Below are 18479 nucleotides of genomic sequence, written 5' to 3' on the forward strand. Positions count from 1 at the left end.
GTAATCGAATCATTACCCTTTGAATTGTAATTGAATCATGAATATGGAATGAGATGGTAATATCATGGTAATTACGGATGCACTGATGTATCAGAGGTTGTTCTAAACAATCGGATATGGTATTGGCATACACATTTTATACTGGTGCACCCCGAACAGTAATTTGACATTTCTGTACCATAGTAATGAATCTTCATCATATACAGTATGATGGTATTTATCTTGACATAGCTTTCCAATGCTCTTTAAATAATACCTGATATTACTATGGTATGTAATAAAAAAAACTTTGGGGATGAAATGGTACTTCTTTGTAAGTGCAGAGTCAAATTTTTTTTAAATCATTGATATTTTGGACATTTATTTACACTTCATTTAGACACTATCATCTAAAGCAGCATATTTAATCTTATTTATTTATTCTTTATATGTCATATTTGATATTTGCACAGTCCTCAAAGGCTAATTCACATGGCACTCCATGATGCAGTTCAAAGGAGATTCATCCAGCGGGTATCAGTGGCTTAAAGCAGAGTGCTGGCTATGGACAGTGACAGTGTGATACCCATGAAAGAGCCTCATGTGTCACAGAGATCAAGGCAGGCTCACAAAGCTAGTTTCCCAGCCATTCTGATCATCTGTACTTCACACTGACTGACAGGGGGTCATTCTCACAGGTCACTGAAGATGGGTCAACAATAGCTAGCCACACAGATCCACACAACCTCATTGAAATATATATTCACACACACACACACCTCAGCCGTGACCCTGACGCAAACCTCTGTGATTTCACAAGCACACCTTTGCAGTGTCACTCACACAGAAATCCATTATGTTCACACTTTGAGCCTAAGCCAAAAACACTTCACAATGGCTCTCCTGAAAAAAGTGATTTGGGTAATGTAAAGGCTAAGTCACTTAGCTGCTAGAAAACAACATTTAAGTATGCACATAATTTATTTTGTTATTTGTAAGACTTCACACAGGTCAGAAACAACTATGATGAAAATGACACTTTAAATTTAAAGCTTTGAAACCAAACTCACTAATTTATTTTTAAAAGAACACTGCATTTTTTTAAGAGCATTTAAGAAAGACCATTTTGTTCTGTCAATGGACACCCTTTCACATATCGAGGTCTGTAATGCAGAACCTATAGCAGGAGAACTTATTAAGCAGTGCAAGGGACAGCACAGCAAATATAGCTCAAATTTTGCTTACCTGTTTACTCCAACAGCAAAAGGAAAAATACACTATTACACTTTCACAGCTTTACAATTATTTTTTTTTTAATAGAAAGTGGTGGATTACAGCAGTCAGAGGAGAGAAAGAGGCCACATTTTCTGTCAATCCTTCAGCAGCTGTTTTAGAAACCTTTTTGCAGCTGTGGTAACTTGTTTATTATTCTTATCAAATGTATTACATGGTAATATAATGCAAAGTATAATGTGATAAATTTACACTAAATTATTTAAAAATTGCAAATATTAAAAAGTTTGCTAGATTTAAACCACTGTATAAGACAGAAACCATCTGTGTAAAGGGTCCATAGCTTTCAGACTACATCTAAGTGTAGGTGTCTAACTAGACATAGAAATATTGTTGCCCAAAGTCCCATTCAGTATAAGTAAAACAATAACAGACTATGAGTTCAAGGATGGGCAAGGACGCAGCGGGAAATGGCTGAACAGTCAACATAAAGTTTAATGTAAAACTCAACATAAAACAAACATAAACAAACACATACACACATGCAACACGGCCGTGTGGGTCTCTCTCTCGAACTGGTGCCTCCGGCTCCCCTTTATCTCGCTCTCCACGTGATCAGCTGATTCAGTGCCGGCCGTGCATCATCTCCCGGTCCTTAACCACTCCTCCGCCCTCTGGCGTACGCCAGCTCCCTCCTCCCCCAGCGGATGACAGGGAGACCTCCTGGCCCTGGCAGACGGAACCGCTCCTCCCCTTCCTCAGCAGATGGTACCGGTTCAGATTTGCATCTTGGTTTTTCAATCCAGCAGTTTTTATGTGATATCCCAAGAAGCTCATAAAATGATATGGATGGAAACCCAGCTACTGTCACATAACTTTTACACATTTTATATTACAAGCATTACTAATAACATTTCATTATTGTCCCTTTCATCTAACAACAGATACTTCTGTCATCAAATGCCTGTGCCTGTTTTCATATTCGGCATGAACTGGCAGTTAATTAAACAACAGCAGCCTAGATACCATTAACATGCAAAATTCAGGCAAATCTACAGACAAGGTACCAAGCAATAATCATTCGAATTCATAGCTGAAATGTGAGTAAAAAAAAATTGTTACACATAGTGAGATTTTCTTTTTGCATTTGATTATATTTACATTTTATTGTGTCTCTGGCTATTACCATGTTTAGGTGAGATAGGGTAATGGGGGTGCTTAGGAATTGCTTTTTAGAGAATTTCTTGAGAAAACGGGGGTGCAGGTTCTTAAAGTTTGAGAACCACTGATATAGTCCATTATAAACAACCTGAACTTGTTCCCTCTGTACTTTTGCATCGGTTATCTTCTTAGTAGCATATTCCTTGTAACTTACTGTGACAGTGTAATACATTTTCTACAGCATTATAGCATGGGATGCTCTATAGCCTAAGGAATGCCATTAAATCACAGATGTATAAATACACATAAAAGCATCCTGGAGGTTCATCAAGATGCGCCCAAAGAAATAATACAAAGTATTATTCATGCTTCTTCTAAAAGTATCTCTCTTCCATTCCAATACCTTTCTCTAACTCCCTAACTCTCTCAAACTTCAGTATAGTACTGTGACAGTCGCACTTAAATTGTGCGCAGAAAAAAAAACTATTATTGCATTGCATTGAAAGATGGGGCATTCTGCAGAAACTCTCTCAAACCTTCAATAGAAATCATTCACATCAGCATCATCACAGAAGTGAACTTGCTTTATTTGCATATAGCATGAGAATATAAAATCAGATTTACATTGGTTCTATAGAGACGTATAAATGGAATGTGCATAATCAATAGTGTAAATCCTAACTAATCCTAATCAAGGCTGCAAGAATATAATAATAAATAAATAAAAAAACACAAGGGAACTATCTGGCATGTTCCCAATTTCATTCTGCAGTAACATCTGAACTTTAATCGAGGTTCTGCACTGTGTGGCAAAGCGGGTGGGGTGGGGGTTGGCTCGTTAAAAATGAATGAGAAATGTGTCTCATGAAAGATAGATGTGGAAACATGCACATAACTTATTACATTATACATTGCTACCAATCTAATCTGAATCTACAAAGTTTGTATATGATAAAACTTTGGACAAGCACAGAATACTTTAGGCTCATTTCACAGCTAATTCCCCTTTGTAAAACACCAAAACACTCACAGTACCTAATTTGGAAATGCTAAAAACCCCTGTATATCTGACTATACAAAATTAATTTCATATGGGAATTAAAAAAGTCACTTTTGTGATTCAAAGCATGGCTTAGCACCTAAATGACAGATTTAACTGAATGCTGCAAGACTCATGAATCTTGTTCATACCTCTAATGCAGAATCACCTATTTTAACCAAAACTCTATTAACTGACCAAATGTTAGTGGCAAGCTATGCTGGGACTAAACTCAGCTGCTACAGAATGATGGTTTGAAAAGCATACAAAATACAACATTGCACAATATACCTACAGGATTTTGATCTGTTCTTCTGCACACTTGCATGTTACTTTCCGACTTGTTTAAGTCAGTGTTTCCCAACCACTGTGCAGATTGTCATGTGTGCCGTGGAAAATTATAAAATATAAATTACAATTTCAGGGATACATACTCCTCATCTTATGGAGAAATTTGCCATTTTGAAACCATAATTGGTCACTTTTGTGATTGTGAAGAGCAATGATTAATGTGCAAATGTGAGTGATATTTATAAGCATAAAGGGTCTTTCACATGACTCGTGTCAGTGCTGCAGAATACATTGAAGTCTATGAAGTGACGTTACACCAAAGTGTTTTTCACACACAAGATTTTACTTCACCAATATTGTGGCTAATCAAGGACACACCGCTTTCACACACTCTTTGTCTGTTCTGTAAAGGATGATTGGGTCATCCTTTACCCCCTCGAAGTGGAGTTTTTTTTCTGCGACCAACCGACCAATCAAAACTTGGTCGACCAAGACTCTTCTCATCGACTAACATTTGGTCGACTATTAAGGGGCAGCCCTAGTAAAGCTCAAACCATTTTGACTGTGGATTTTATGTAAGGATGGCATTTTGCTAAAGCTATTTTACTTGGCCTGCTGATGCAGGGAATCTTACTAGCTGACAGGCACATACGGCTGCAAGTTTTCATCATACTGATTGGAAAGACTTGTTATTTGGTCCCCACTCAACAGACAAAAGCACATCAATGGTCTAACATTTGCAATCAAAGCTTGGCACTTCCTAGTGGTTAGAAGAACAGTTGTGCTACACAGTTCAATCATAACAGCAATCATGCCACATCACAACAGTCTACAATAAAAGAAAGCCACAATTTTGCATTTGCTTTTGATTTAATAAAAAAAGGCCTTCAGATTTATTCCATGCAAGTTTCACTGCATTCCTCAGAAACAAACATCCATAATAGCGTATGCCACCTGTAATAGACAGCAGATGATGGACATAAAAAAGAGAGAAAGAAAGGGATGAAGAGAGTAAGGCACAGAAGCTGAAGAGCTGAAGCCATCAGGTTATTTTAAAGGGTAGGAAATAAGTTCCACTTACCGCGGGCATCAAAAAACTCATCGTCTGAGCTGTCAACAGATTCCTGGGCGATGTTCTGCATGCGCCAGTGAGAAGCGCTGAGCTTGCGAAGGGTCGCTATGGGGAGAACATGAAAAGATATGATCAAACCAAAGGTCAGAAGTGCCGTGTGCTATTACTGAGCATTGTGTGACTAATTCATTAGACATGCAGGGTAACAGCATTATTCATTATTATGTAACTGAAAACATCCAATGGAATGGATAATTCAGGAATTAATTGAAAGCATGTTTTTTTAATTAAGACCAGCTAACATGGAAATCAAAGTGTGGAAATTGATGGCCAGGGAATTTAAATGAGAGTACACTTCATACTTGGGTAATGTAAAGGTAAAGACATTCGTAGTGTACAGGGTTCCCTTACCTTTTCACCAATGAATTTCCATGACTTGTCAATTCATTTGAGATTATTGGATAATGATTTTTAAACACATCTTATGTGACTGCAATCATGAAGTGTAATGTGTAGCTGATGCAATATTTTTGAGCTGATCACAGCTAGAATAAAATTATATTCAGTATAAAGTTTGACTTCAAAAAAAAGTATTTTTGAGATTTCATCAGTTTCCATAAGTTTGGAAATCCACATTTTAAAGCTGAAGTGTGTCATTTCCATGCCATCACCAAACGAATAATCACTGTTTCCCAACATATTCAAGACAACCCCAACCTCATGCCATTTTTTGAACCAATAATGTGTCAGACTGGACGGGCCACTCAAAAAAACACAGGAATGTTACGATACTGCCAAGGAACCACAATGTTACACTTTTAGTGAAATAATCCTATAAATTACGTACTTATAGTTGACTGCATATTAAGCTGGGATACGAGAAAGAATAGAAAATTAGGCCGAGTGTGATTGCTGAGGGCATTTTCCATTTCCCTTTTTGAGTTGTAAATAGTAGCACCTAATAAACATGGAAAAGAAAACAAAAAAATATTCTAGAGCAAATAGTTTTCCTATATATTCACAAGTTGTGAAATTTTAAATAATACCAAGACATAGAAAGATTTTTTTCATAAAGTTGTTTATGTTTCCAGTTGGTTATTCATGTTTTTAGACGTTACAGACATTACAGCTGATTTTCTGACAAGCTGCTTTGGAACAATATTTATTGGGAAAAGCACAAATAAAAAAAACTATACAAATACAATTATTGACTTAATTTGACTTTCTTACAATTGCTTTTTTTACTTTGGCAACAAAATCTCAATGTTCTCTCTCTGCACTGTCAAACAAACAAATTATAGCCAGTTCTGTAGCATTTTACCAATCAGAAATTTGCATAAATATTTAATGATTCAAAGTAATGCCCAGCATCATCTAATCACTGCCAACCACGTTAAAATAAAATGATTATACATTACAAATTCTGAATCTATGTACTGATTATCGTCCAATGTCTGCCAACCATGTTGAGTGGTCCAAAAATCATCTGCATTCAAAAACTTTTGGTCAGATTTTAGGAGTGAATGCACTTAGCTGCATAGGAAAGCTATAGGATACTACCTTGCTCCCCAGTTAGTGAATGACTTAACCTCCAGTGTGCTGTTTATCTGCACTGGTCTCAGAACAGTAACACCTAATTCCATATAAAGCCTCTGAAAGCAAAATTTTTCAGCTTTTGGATGAACCCATTGATTCACAATGTGAAAATGCACAGTCAATTTAGGGTTTGTAGATAATATAGTACAATGTGTTTAGCAGCATGGCGTTTTACGATAAATCGCTCACATTTTAAATATATCATATGAAACTAGAGACCTTAACTCGAACACGTTTCAATGTAAAAACTTAATTCGATTTCTTTTCAGATGTAGTTTTGTTGGCGTTTCTCCCAAAGACATCATCCACTGTGATCGGTGACATGTTTGTCACATGACTTCGTCTGTCGAAAATGTAACACTTTACTGACATCACAAAGTCTTCTAAATGATATGGTTTAAATTCATTTAAAATATGCATTGCATATATCGAAGCCACAATCCAACATCCACGTGGGGTCGCACAAGGTTAAAATTACCTGATATTCCCAGGTTTGCAATGAATGAACCCTGTAATTTAATATGTACCAGCATGATGGTGTTGAAAAACAATTGTCTATCAAGCTTGATCTATGCAAAAATCCTTTCTAGGACACTCAACCAACACAAATTCTTGAGAGATTTAGAGATACCTGTCAAATGTTTTTTGTTAGTGAGGCAGATGGTGTGACATGTTTTTGTGGCTTTTAAGCTGACAGTTTCAAGACAGTAAGGAGCAAACAGGGAAGATCTAGGCTCAATTAATAGTTTTCTGTCTGCACACAATCTGACTCTCCCAGCAGCGGAATATGACAGCGACTATATATTACCCAACTTTGCACAACTCATTAGTGTGGAAGGCATAAAATCACAAAATTATTGCCAACCAATGACATGCTCACAAAGCGTAGTCACAATAATCTGTGACTGCGTTTTGAGGACTTTTAGAACAATACGTTCCAATAATCAGGGGCCCTGAGCTGTTTAAATCTGAAGTTAATAACTTTCTAATCTAATGACAGATAGCGGCAATAACGAAAATTACAAATCAGTGTAAGTCAAACATAATTATATGCTCCCAATTATATTAAGTGTTTCATGATTTAATAATTATGGATCAGCGGCATTGTGAGTGAACATATAGCGAGGGGGATTTTTGACACTTAGAGCTCAGCCAACTGCCACTTTACTCAAAGCATTAGGCTAAATCACTTTAAAGTAATGAAAAGCTAGTGATTCACCCAGCCAGGCTTAGCAAGCTCACTGCTGAATTCATATGGCTTAAACATTAAACAAGCACACTAAACTAAGCAAATTTTGAAGCACAACAAAGAAATCCAACTGTAATCTTTTAGAAAATGTAATAAATATTCATTTACCAGATTTAGAAGACTTACAAATGTAGAAATATAGAACCCCAACACATTATTTATTTTTTTAGGCCTATAGAGTATTTACACTTTTTACAAATTTAGTTTATAGTGACAAAATCGATTAAGCATTAAAAATGAAATAAATAAATATCACAATAAAAGTTATCCATAATCACTTACATTCCAGGTCTGCTGATGCCATATAATAGCTTTGTGTGATGAACAGATAAAAATGTAAACAATTATTAATTTACTGATAACCTCCTCCTTCAGTGTGCTAATAACTCAAGAATCGCTGTGACCATGTGACTGTGGACAGAAAAGTGTCACCTAAGCTATAACAATCTCTTCCCCCCTGCTGTCCAGTTTCTGGACCTCCAAACTATCTGCTCAGCCCATTAAAACAATGAGGTTTCACCTTCCATTACTGGGGCTCAGTTCGGCTCCACTGTTTTCATTCACCCTCTGGCTATTTGGCTGCTGAACTTTACATCACCATGCAGGATTTAATGAGCTTTTCATGTCCCCCACGAATCTAGCAGTCAAAAGCTGACACTATTAATGTCCCCCATGGAGTATCTCAACTTTCTGAGTTTTCCATTAATATCGCAACACATTTGACAGCTGCATCAACAACAATTCACTATCATTCCCTTCGCCTGCATCTTACCTAGACTGTGGCACCTTCCAAGCACTGCCATACAATGGCTAGAGATAAGTCACCAAAAAGACTCAACTACAAGCCATCACCAAACTTCATGATAACATTAATGTAATGTTCTAATTTCAATACAAGTTAAAGTCTTTCGACAGAATTTATGGCATAATGTTGATTACCAGAAAGAAATAAACCAATACATAAAAAAGACAAACACAGGGCCAGACAATGAAGCAATAAGCTATGAGAGGCTGTGCGTACAGTGATTTTACCATACTTTGCATTGTGACAAGTTGACAACACCCCTTCTAGGAAAGGCGTTTACAAAACAATGGTGAAGTCAGTAATTTTCATATTATACTGTATGTGCAAGGATAAAAGAAAGGGACTGTATACATGGAGAAAACTCCACTCCACAGGAATTTCATCATGGTAATGCATAACCTAGATATTAATTCACCAAGAAAAGTATTGCCACATCATAAAGGACGATTTAGACAACTTTACAACTCAAATACTTACCTTTTTTTTATTGAATCATTCATGGTTGTGCTTTAACAAAAGTCACATTTCTGTTTTTAAACTCTTCGGAATGCTGATCCGGTTTACTTCCATTATAAGTGTGTTACTGAAACTAAAACATTTTTTTTTTTTGGGGGGGGTGCAATTAAAATCATGCCTCAGATCCCGTTTACACCTGGTATTAAGATGCATTTTTGGTGATTTGATTACATGTGGTCAGCACTAAACGGGGTCTAAAACGTTATGAGACCGGATTACAAAAACTAAATATGAATGCAGTCAAAAACACATATGACCGCATCACATTTGAGGTGTGAATGTTAATTCGTCCTGTATGCATCCCGGCAGCAGCGAAGCACATCCCCTCACCTGTCAATCAACCAATGCGCTAAAACAAGAGTTTAAACTTTGCTGATTACGAGCGGATTATAAGGAAATAACCACCTGATTGGAACATTTTTAAAAGCGGATGTAAAGTATACACAAGTATGAAAACTTCATGAATGTTCTTCAGTGTGTCTGATATCAACATGCAGGGACACTTATGAGAAGCACAAACATCTGCAGCTCAGGTTAATACAGGTAATCCACTAAAATAATGGACAATTCTGCTCGAAATGTTGCTTTTGTGCTTAGATTAAATGTAAACTTCATCTGGGAGAAATAGTGTGCCGTTTCTTTTTTGTCTTTTCTGACTTTATGTTGTGCTTTAATGTAATGCAGTAACACGTTGACAAAGTGATTGATGTATGATGCATCATGAATGACACTAAAAATATGATAACTGATCCTAAGAACTGCTAATATTATTTAAAAAATTAAATAACTCTCTCACAATTAATTATCGTACATAAGTGATGGTAATCAAATGCAGAGAGGGCAAAGCAACATATAGAATTTTATTTTAAATAATTTGATGGAGATGAAATGCTTTTTCCTTAGGGATCGAGGAGTGCACAGGGGGACTATTTGATTAATGCAATCTAAATGTTGAGGAATGGCTTTTAAAGCTTTGGGTAAATAGATTTACAAAGGAGATAAAGAGGTGCAGATTAGGTTGATTGAGGGAGTCCATTGAGGCCTGTCTTCAGTGGGGATGAATATAGCCATGGCTCCTGCACTAAAGCATCTCTAATTGAGTCTATTCAGTGTCCCGGCTGCCACATTTCAAATCAAATTCTTTAATAATTCACCCTGGAATAAAGGCTAAGAAAAGGGAAAGGCTTACATTTTGGCTAAGGAAGAACATATTAGGAAACATGAATGTCATCAAGCAGCAACAGAGGTGGTCACGGTGATGCAAGCTATAATCAAAGTATTATTATCAACCATTGAATAGCTGAACTGAGACTGATTTTTTTACAAATGGCATTGTTTGGCTGGCTGCAGCCTGGTAACTCATGCAGGTGATGCTTTTGCACTTAAAACAGCAACACAATAAATCTGTCTAGAGGATGTACTTGAGCCATGAAATTGTTGCCCGCCTCATGAATGATACATTTTTGAAAAGCCAACATATTTCTTCTGGTTCCTTAATAGCCAAAGAACAAATGGCTTGGCCGGCTTCCTCAAAGTCAGGAGAACATGAGTACTTCTTTTCTATTTAATTGCTTCATCAACTAAAGTGGGATTAAATGAAATTGAATGCATGCTAAAAGGAAAGTCTTAATTTAAAAACCCTACATGCTCTCTCAAATTGAGCTCTTGAGGTTTGACTAAAAACTAAATTCAACTAAAAAAGAGAGAGAAGTTTCCAACTATTCAAGACTGGGGGCATAGGTAACATTTTAACAATCAGTCACTGAAAAAACAATATTGATCAATGATTTGGAATTATGGTAATAACGTAACCCCCTTATTAACTATGGGGGTAACAGCTCTGAATTATAGGCCAGAAAAATACTTTACACATGTACACAAATGCATACAAATATCTGTGCATGGTGTGTTATCATTCAAGTAGCTAGCTACTGTTGAAGCATTTCATGTTTAACTAATTTTAACAGTTTAATTAGGCCTACTTTAAAATCCTGTAAAAAAAAAAATAAGTACCTTTACAAAATCGAAGTACATTTTTAAATTCAATTGTAGTGAATGAGATTTTAGAGTTATGAGTGGTTGGTTAGGGATTGTGATTAGGGTCGATATCGATGTGGAAAATGTCTCCTCTCCAAGGATGCAGCACAGTACAAAAAATGCATTTTCACCTCAGCACTCATGACACGACTCACTGAAAGACTGCCTCTTAATCAAAAACATAATCTCTTTTTGATAGGAGTTATTATAATCTCTATATCTCACCCTCCCTCTCTTTGCCTCTTGCACTTTCTCCCTCTTTCTTTCCTAACTCTCAATTCCTTCCTTTTCCTTATCCTGCTATCCACACACTCAAGAAGCTTCTCGGCCATTTTACTCATCTGCTCATCAGCCTCTAGAAGAAAGTGCTGAAGTAAAGGCCATTATGGCATAAGGAGGCTGGAATCCACATTGGCTGGAATCATGAGCATGTGTGTGTGTGTGTGTGTGTGTGTGTGTGTTGTGTGTGTGTGTGTGTGTGTGTGTGTGTGTGTGTGTGTGTGTAAATGATAATGACTGACTGTCATGTTTAAATTGGCAAAACGCATGTGCTAGTTATTTTATTTCCTGAACAAGTGAGGACCCTAGTATAGGTTTTTTTCTCACTCAAGCAAGGCAAGTTTATTTATATAGCACATTTCATACACAATGGTAATTCAAAGTGCTTTACATAGAAGAGATTAAAATAAGAATAAAAAAATAAGACTAATTGAAACAGTTTAGAATATAAAATAAAATAAAACAAAATACAGTACAAACAGTCGGACACACAGTGGCACAGAGCTCATTCAGTAAATGCACAGCTAAACAGATGTGTTTTGAGTCTGGATTTGAATGTGACTACTGTAGAAGCACATCTGATCTCTTCTGGAAGCTGGTTCCAGCTGCAGCTAAAAGCAGACTCTCCTTGCTTAGAATGAACCCTTGGTATTTCTAGCTGATGTGATCCTAATGATTTGAGTGATCTGTTGGGTTTATATTCAGTGAGCATATCTGCAATACATTGAGGTCCTAGCCCATTGAGTGATTTATATACCAGTAATAATACTTTAAAATCAATCCTAAATGTAACTGGGAGCCAGTGTAAAGACCTGAGGACTGGTGTGATATGTTCATATTTTCTGGTCCTGCTCAGAATCCTGACAGCAGCGTTCTGTATGAGCTGCAACTGTCTTATGGTCTTTTTGGGAAGGCCAGTGAGGAGTCCATTACAATAATCCACCCTGCTGGTGATGAAAGCATGCACAAGTTTCTCTAGGTCTTGACTGGAAACAAAGCATCTAATTCTTGCAATATTTTTCAGATGATAGTATGCTGATTTAGTTGTTGCTTTGACATGACTACTGAAACTGAGGTCTGACTCTAGAGACACACCAAGATTCCTGACTTGATTTTTAGTTGTTTGACCCCTAGCGTCAAGTTATGCATTCACCTTGAGAACTTCATCTTTGTTTCCAAACAAAGATGACAAGTCTTTGTTTAACTGAAGACATTTTTGGCACATCCAACTGTTTAATTCATCAATGCATTGGCACAGGGAGTCAATAGGGCTGTAATCGTTAGGTGATAGGGCTAAGTACATCTGTGTGTCGTCTGCATAGCTGTGGTAAGCAATTTGGGGTTTTTTTCATTATTTGGCTCATTGGGAGCATATACAGGTTGAACGGGAGTGGCGCAAGCAGACCACAATTAGTCTCGAGATCCGGTGTAAATCTTAACAACGGTTTTCATTCTCACTGAGATACAGGTGTGCATAAACATGACTCACTCACTAGTGTGTATGAAATGCATATATGTATATGTGTCCAAATGTCTGTGAGAGCAAAAGAGAGGAGGTGGAGGGGGGAGCATGAGGGTGCTTGCAACAGATATTTCAGATAATATAGAAAATGTTGTATTGATCAAATTATCTAGCTTTGATACAGCTCAAGGCTTCGTTGCTAGTTCAAAAACTAGCAATAGAGGATGCACTTCTTTTTGGCATTGAAGTAACAAGGTAGTGCAAGTGAATGTGTGTGTGTGTGTGTGTGTGTGTGTGTGTGTGTGTGTGTGTGTGTGTGTGTGTGTGTGTGTGTGCATAAGAAAGAGAGAAACTGATAGGGATTATGAGTTGAATTACCTGTGTTTAAAGCGGCTCTCGTCAGGAATAACATAGCTTCAAATTACCAAAGTGTAAGTTTAAGTATCAGCAGTGAGTATCACCATTCTTGTATATAGCTTTTCCATTGCTAAACAACTGTTTACAATCCCACTTAGTCACGGGGGTGTGCTGACTTTGCTCCCGAGATTTGTGTGAGATAAAAGGGAGGGGGAGCATGATGGTGCTTTCCATTATAGCTTTGGGAGGCTGATTAGGGTGAAGTACATTGACCTCACATTAAAACATTAAAACAATCAAAGTTGCTCATATTAAAAGTTATTTAGGATAATATAGAAACTGTTGTATTGATCAAGTCACAAGGGTGCGGCTCTGTTTGTTGGTCGCAACTTGAATCTTTGTGTGTGTGTGTGTGTGTATGTGTGCAAATGTGTATGTGTGCAAATGTATGTTGGTCAGTGTGTGTACGTGTGGGTGAGAAGAGAGAAAGAGGGAGCGTAAGGGTGCTTTTCAAACAAAACTGAAATACATTTAGGATATATAGATATTGTTTTTATCCAATTCTTATCCAATGTACTTAGCAAATGTCTTTGTTTTAATTGGTTATTTTGCTGTGGTAGCCTGTATAGCTCTATGAAATAACTGAAATAATTTGGCATAGTGATATGGAAATGTTACGTGGTCAAGACCTGGAACTACTTCATAGCGTGTTTTTACTGGAAAATAATTGCACACCTTAGAACGTCCATCAACCAATCAGAATCAAGCATTCAACAGACTTGAGGCAATATCATTGCCTGCCGTAGCATTAAGATTTGTCTTAAGGGACCTAGCCAAACCTGTTAATTACAATGGAGTGTCCACATTTTCAGACATGTAGGATATATCTTCCTGCTCTCTATGAAAATGGTAATGGTAAGTTATAGCATTCTTGTCTGAAACTTATATTCTCACAGTTGACAAATCCCTTTCCATCACACACTTTAAAACTTGGACCGAAGTTTGTCTTTCTAGAGAAAAAGCGCGATCATCTCTCAATCAGTTACAGTTTTCACAAAATTCTTCTGCTCACTCTAAGGAATACTCCCTTCCTTTAGTGTGTGTTGCCAGGGAATGTGGGTGCTTGTATTCCCGCAGCATATGTGCCGTGCGGCTAGTAAACACCTCCATTTGGCAGCTCAACGCAGTGTGCTGCAGACGCTGTGAAACAGCACATATGCCACAAAAATTACTGGTGTGATAAATAACTTAGCATTATGATGCAAAACTGAGATACGGCTAGCCTAAAAGAACACAAATCCAAAAGCTGATGCTGCAAGAAAATGCAATTGCTGAAAATGACTACACCCAAAAATATAAAATTAAAATGTAAATTATGGTAAATATTTCCACACAAATTATGCCTTTCAACAAATTTTTTTTTTAAACAAATTAGTTCTAGTCTTGTATTAACTTAAATGTATTTAGTTATGCTAACTAGATGCAAAGAAAATGAGAAGGACTGGGCCGAGCACTTGAACATTATGCATCAGACCACATGCACTGCCTATATTTCTCAAACAAAATCACTTAACTTTGACATATATTTCTACAGTATATAAACTCAGCAAAAAAGAAACGTCCCTTTTTCAGGATACTGTATTTTAAAGATAAGTTTGTAAAATTCCCAAAAACATTACAGATCTTTATTGTAAAGGGTTTAAACAATGTTTTCCATGCTTGATCATAAACAAAATTGCATGCACCTGTGCGTGTCATAAAGAATCCATTCTTAACGACCCATTTAAAAAAAGTTTAAATGTTTTTTAGCTACATAGGCGGAAATCGCGGGGGGGTCAGCCCCCCCCCCAAAATATCATTAAAATATGTGTATTGTAAATAATATAATGATATATTCTTAAAATAATTGTTTAAGAAATAAAATAATACAAATGCAAACAGGGCAACAACAAAAAAACCCTTGGTGTCCCCTTCAAAAATTGCTCTTGAGAATTGTTATGTTTATTGTCCCCCCCAACATTTTGATGAAATTTTCGCCCCTGCTTAGCTATTTAAAGTACCATCACATCTTACTCTATAACCGAAATGTTTCAGTTAGATTTACTCACTCACTTTAATACCATGAAGTTGGTCACATGTAAACGGTGAGCTCTGCGCACTTTGCTAGCATTTTCATGTTTTAATCCGGCTATTATTTTCATGTTATAATCCGGTGAGATTCGATACACCTAGTTACATATTTTTTCTTTGACGTAAACATAGCAAAGAAGTCAAAAGCCTCAGGCTCTGGAGACATTAAAAGACACTTACGTGCTCAAGCTGAAACCTCTGATGGGCCTGCAGACCGGGGACTCGTTTTGGATGGCGCAGCAGGAGAGATTCAACGGCAACTGTCCAACATATCTGTGATGCTGACGAAGACTGTTGCTGACTTGGAGGATCTCGCTGTAATACGTTTATAGATAATGGAGATGGATCAAACCTTTGAGACAATTCTGTGAATGAATCTACATGTTCCTTGTGTTTATTCTGCCTATTGGCTGGGGGGGGGGGGTTCAAAGTATTTTCTGTTATGTAATTTTGCCTTACAAAATTTGTGCAGAAGCCATCCGATGGCAAATTTGTCGCTGGGACTCTCGTAGGCGTACATGGACTGTTTGAGTTTAGAGGGATCGACGCAGGTTGGCACTGTCGTGCGCAGGGTTAATGCACACATTTTTCTTTTTTCTGTTTATTTGGTTTGGATGGGAGTTCAGGGTTTGATTATTGCACTAATGTCTATTATATTAAAATGTCAAATGTTATTATGAGTGGGTTATATTTCTACTCACGGAATGTGAATGGTTTCGGGCACCCATAAAAAGAAGGAAGGTTATTTATTTTCTTAAGCATAAGAAATGTGATATAGTGTTTCTTCAAAAAACGCATCATTCCCTGCAGGAAGCTGAAAAAATTGGGACGATATGGGGTGGGCATGTTTCCTTTAGTGCTTGGTCAAGTAAGAGTATTGGAGTCATTACATAGATAAGTAAACATCTACAATTCAAATCTCTCAAACAGATTAAAGATAAATTAGGGAGAATCATTATTGTTTTAGCAGAAATTCAGGGGCAAAGGTTGGTTTTAGCTAATATTTACATGCCTAACGTTGATGATCAGGGCTTTTTTATTGATCTTGAAGGGATCATATTGGGAGGAGACTTTAATCTTTTGATGAACTCAGTCATTGATCACAGTGAAGCAAATGTGTGTTATCCACCTAGAGCAACATTGACGCTTCACATGATGTATAAAATTCTTGGTCTTGCAGATATTTGGTGACTTTTGAACCCATCTGGTAGGGACTATACATTTTTTTCATCAGTCTATAAGATTTATTCTAGAATAGATTTTGTTTTTAAATCTAAGTCCCTTAGATTTCTTTGTTGATTACTCAATTGGAAACATCTTAGTCTCAGATCATGCCCTGGTGAATTTAGAGATGGCATATAGTTGGCACTTTAATGTATCCATGTTGTAAAATCCTGATTTCCAACAAATGTTAAAGACTGAAATCAATGTTTATATGGAGACCAACTGGTCCTCATTATCTTTTGTGGGCATGGCTTCGGAGGCACTTAAGGTGGTTCTTAGGGGTCGGATCATACAGTATACCTCATTTACCAAAAAATACAAAGCACGAGTACTCATTGAGTTGGAAGGAAATATTAACCCTCTGGGGTCTGAGGGTGTTTTGGGCCCTGGAGAAGTTTTGACATGCCTTGACATTTGTGCTTTTTTCAGTTGCTTAAAAACACATTAATGGCTAAAGTCTGATAACACTGTATTCAGCACAAACTGGGCTACAATAATATGTGAGCAACATGTATGTACATGTTTGTATTTTTGAGAAAATAATGTTTATGCATGGTTTTGAAAAAACTCAAATTTTAATATAACACTTACTAAACATTTGTCCACAAGCCTTTTGAGAACTGGATCTTGTAGCCTAGAGTTTTTGCTACAAAATGATGTGAAATCCTGATCCTGATCACTCATTCATACAAAACAATATACTAATTTAACTTTTGTAAGACACTTTTAGTGTTGATAGGTAATATGCAAGGAGGCGTGAACTATCACAAATATTTATGTGATTCACACCTGAGGATAAAAAGACCACTCCTCTGGGCCCATCAATGAGGAATGTGACAAAGAGAATGAATGTGAGGAGACTTAATGATCAAAATCAAGTTTTAAGTTAAAATAATTAATCTGACTATACATTTTCTTTACATAAAGACTTTACTTAATTTTAGACCTACACTACCATTAAAAGAAGTCTCTTCTGCTCACCAAGACTGCATATATTTGATCCAAAATACAGTAAAAACATTGTGTGAACTCTTTTTACAATTTAAAAGAACAGTTTTCTATTTGAATATATTGTAAAATGCAATTTGTGATCCAAGCTGAATATTCAGTATCATTACTGCAGTCTTCAGTGTCACATGATACTTCAGAAATCATTATAATATGCTGATTTTCTAATATGAGTATATTTAAAGTGCATTTTACTCATTTAACCTGAACACATATTTGCAAGCACAAGCTTTGATGATGATAACAAGGCATCATAAAATATCACATCACATTAAAATATAATCTAAACATTCATATTATTTTTATATCATATTACATATCATATTTATATCATACAGCATACAATGTAAATGTCTGCTTTAGCCGTAACAGCATTTAAATGTAAATAAAACATGCTTATTAGGTCATATTTCAAATATCAATACTCTGAATCCTGGCTGGCAAGTCTGGAAACAGTCCCACTAGTAAAATATGTACGTTTATATAAAATAGCATGTCAGCTATTGAAAACTAAAGGACTTACTCGTCTGAAATTATATCCTTGGTTGGATCAAGTCTCTCTTCAAAATACAAATGTTCATCTCAGTCCCGCTCTACTTCTGAGGAAAATGTTAACTCATCCTTACATCCAGGAGTTTACAAACACACAGAAAAGTTGTGTTGTGTTTACATAAAATCTCACAGTCGGGGGCGTTTACCATTTCCCTTGATCATCTCAGCACATTAGCGTATGGCGCGCTCTGCTGGTGAGTGTGATCATGTTAGAGATAATTAGCTGAGCCAGGAAAACCGTACATCGCTTTGTTTCATACAGATTACATTGCAGGAGAATATTTGTTTTAAATTTGAATTGTTTTATTTAAAAGTAGCCATTTTAAGCTTTCTTTAGACATATGTTCATTGTTTGTGTAAAAGTATTCGAGGAGTTTAAGTTGAAAAACTTAAACTACTTAGACTGCTGAAAGCTCACCCTTTTTATTTTCTTTATTTTACAAAAGCACAAGATTTTGTTGTTAGTGTGAGTGTACACAAATAAAAGTA

At 36.5% G+C, this 18479-nt stretch overlaps 1 protein-coding gene across 1 annotated transcript in view; it reads right to left on the reverse strand.

Moving 5' to 3' along the window:
* Positions 1–18479, reverse strand: part of LOC127631592 (membrane-associated phosphatidylinositol transfer protein 3-like) — a 128711-nt gene that overhangs the window by 96290 nt on the left and 13942 nt on the right. The window contains exon 2 of the mRNA XM_052109834.1: positions 4785–4880. Coding sequence (XP_051965794.1) covers positions 4785–4880 — 96 coding nt within the window. The remainder of the gene's footprint in view (positions 1–4784; positions 4881–18479) is intronic.

Source organism: Xyrauchen texanus, chromosome 38 (assembly GCF_025860055.1).
Source record: "Xyrauchen texanus isolate HMW12.3.18 chromosome 38, RBS_HiC_50CHRs, whole genome shotgun sequence".
Lineage (NCBI taxonomy): Eukaryota > Metazoa > Chordata > Actinopteri > Cypriniformes > Catostomidae > Xyrauchen > Xyrauchen texanus.